Raw genomic sequence first — 1,715 nt, 5'->3', positions numbered from 1 at the left:
CATATCAAAATCTCAATGGTATTTTTCTTAGAGAAATAGAGAAAAGAATCCCAAAATTCTATATGGAATCCAAAGGACTTCAAATAGCAATTTTTTTCTTCACTTTCAAAATGCATCATTTTATTTCCCTCATAAGGCATTATAAACTTTAAGCACATGACAGTGACATGATTTCTTCAGTAAGCCGTAGGACTTCCATGAGTGTTCCTGGAGCTTACAGCCAGAGTAGTCAAATATTAAAACTTTCTCCACAGCCACACGTTCCTTTGATGTTTGGGTTATTGAAAACAAACTCACTGGATAATTTATCTTCAACATAGACCATTTCTGTTCCTAAAAGTGTTAGTTGTGCTTTCTCTTCGATGAACCCTCTGACTCCATCTTGAACAACTTCTTCATCAGAATCTCCTTTTGTCTTTGTATATTCTAGAGTGTAAGAAAGGCTGTTAGGACCCCTGGTTCGGACACCAACTTTCAGACCTCCCTGTTCGGGCTTATCTTTAAGAAGCTGTTTTATCTTGTTTACTGCTGAAGGTGTCAGGGTGAGGGCGGCCGGTGTGGGCTGCAGCTTCCTCTTACTCACAGCCCCGACAGTGGCCCGGACTAAAGAAGCCAACATTCTTGCCCTCTGGGAGACCTGATGCCTCAGGCCGGAGCTCAGCCACTTCACCCTCTCTCCACGGACATGGTGGCTGCATTGACCCCAAATAGCAATTTTGAGCAAGAAGCACAAAGCTGGAGACATTATTCTTCAAAGTATATTACAGAGCTACAGTAATTCAGTACAGTATGGTACTGGCATAAACACAGACACATAGACCAATGGAGCAAAATAGAGAGCCTAGAAAGAAACCCATACTTATACAGTCAACTGATCTTTGACAAAAATGTCAGTAATATACAGTGGGGGAAGGATAGTATTTTCAATAAATACTGTGTTGGGAAGACTGGATATCCACATATAAAAGAATGAAATTGGACCTTCATCATATGCCATACATAAAAATTAATACAAAATGGATTAAAGACCTAGGTAATATCTGGAACTCTACGACTCCTAAAAGAAAACAGGTAAATTCTTTTTTACTTTATTCTTAGTAATGATTTCTTGGATATGACACCAAGAATACAGGTAAAAAAATCTAAAAATAAACAAGGGGGACTACATCAAACTGAAAAGCACACAGCAAAGAGAAAACAATTAACCAAATGAAAAGTGACCTATGGACTAAAATAAACCATATACTGATCAAGGCCAAATATCCAAAATATATAAGGAACTAATATAACTCAATAGAAAGAAACCCCACATAATCCAATTAAAACAAAGCAAAGAAACTGAACAGACATTTCTCCAAAGAAGACATACAAATGGTGAACAGTTTTATGAAAAAAGTGCTCAGCGTCATTAATCATCAGGGAAAGGCAAATCAAAACCACAATATTAACCTCATACCTATTAAAATGGTTATTAAAAAAAGGTAAGAACAAATGCTGGTGAGGATTTGGAGAAAAGGGAAAACAGCATGGAAGTTCCTCAAAAAATTAAAACTAGCACCCCTGTATAATCCAGCAAATCCCACTTCTAGATATTGATCCAGAAGAATTGAAATCAGGATTGCGAAGAGATCTCTGCACTTGCGTATTTGCTGCAGTGCTGTTCATAGTAGCCAGGATTTGGAAGAAGCTACATGTTCATTAGGAATGACTAGATA

General features: G+C 37.6%; 1 protein-coding gene across 1 annotated transcript; it reads right to left on the bottom strand.

Annotated features, from left to right (window-relative positions):
• Window positions 1-229: 229 nt before the first annotated feature.
• LOC122899007 (iron-sulfur cluster assembly 1 homolog, mitochondrial-like) lies at window positions 230-634 on the bottom strand. The gene has a single exon (XM_044236662.1). The coding sequence runs from the start codon at window positions 617-619 to the stop codon at window positions 230-232; it is 390 nt and encodes a 129-aa protein (XP_044092597.1). The 5' UTR covers window positions 620-634.
• Between the last annotated feature and the right edge of the window lie 1,081 nt (window positions 635-1,715).

The sequence above is a fragment of the Neovison vison genome, chromosome 2 (assembly GCF_020171115.1).
Source record: "Neovison vison isolate M4711 chromosome 2, ASM_NN_V1, whole genome shotgun sequence".
NCBI classification, from domain to species: domain Eukaryota; kingdom Metazoa; phylum Chordata; class Mammalia; order Carnivora; family Mustelidae; genus Neogale; species Neogale vison.
Note: the sequence above shows the minus strand (reverse complement) of the source record. Positions and strands in the feature narration are given on the sequence as shown.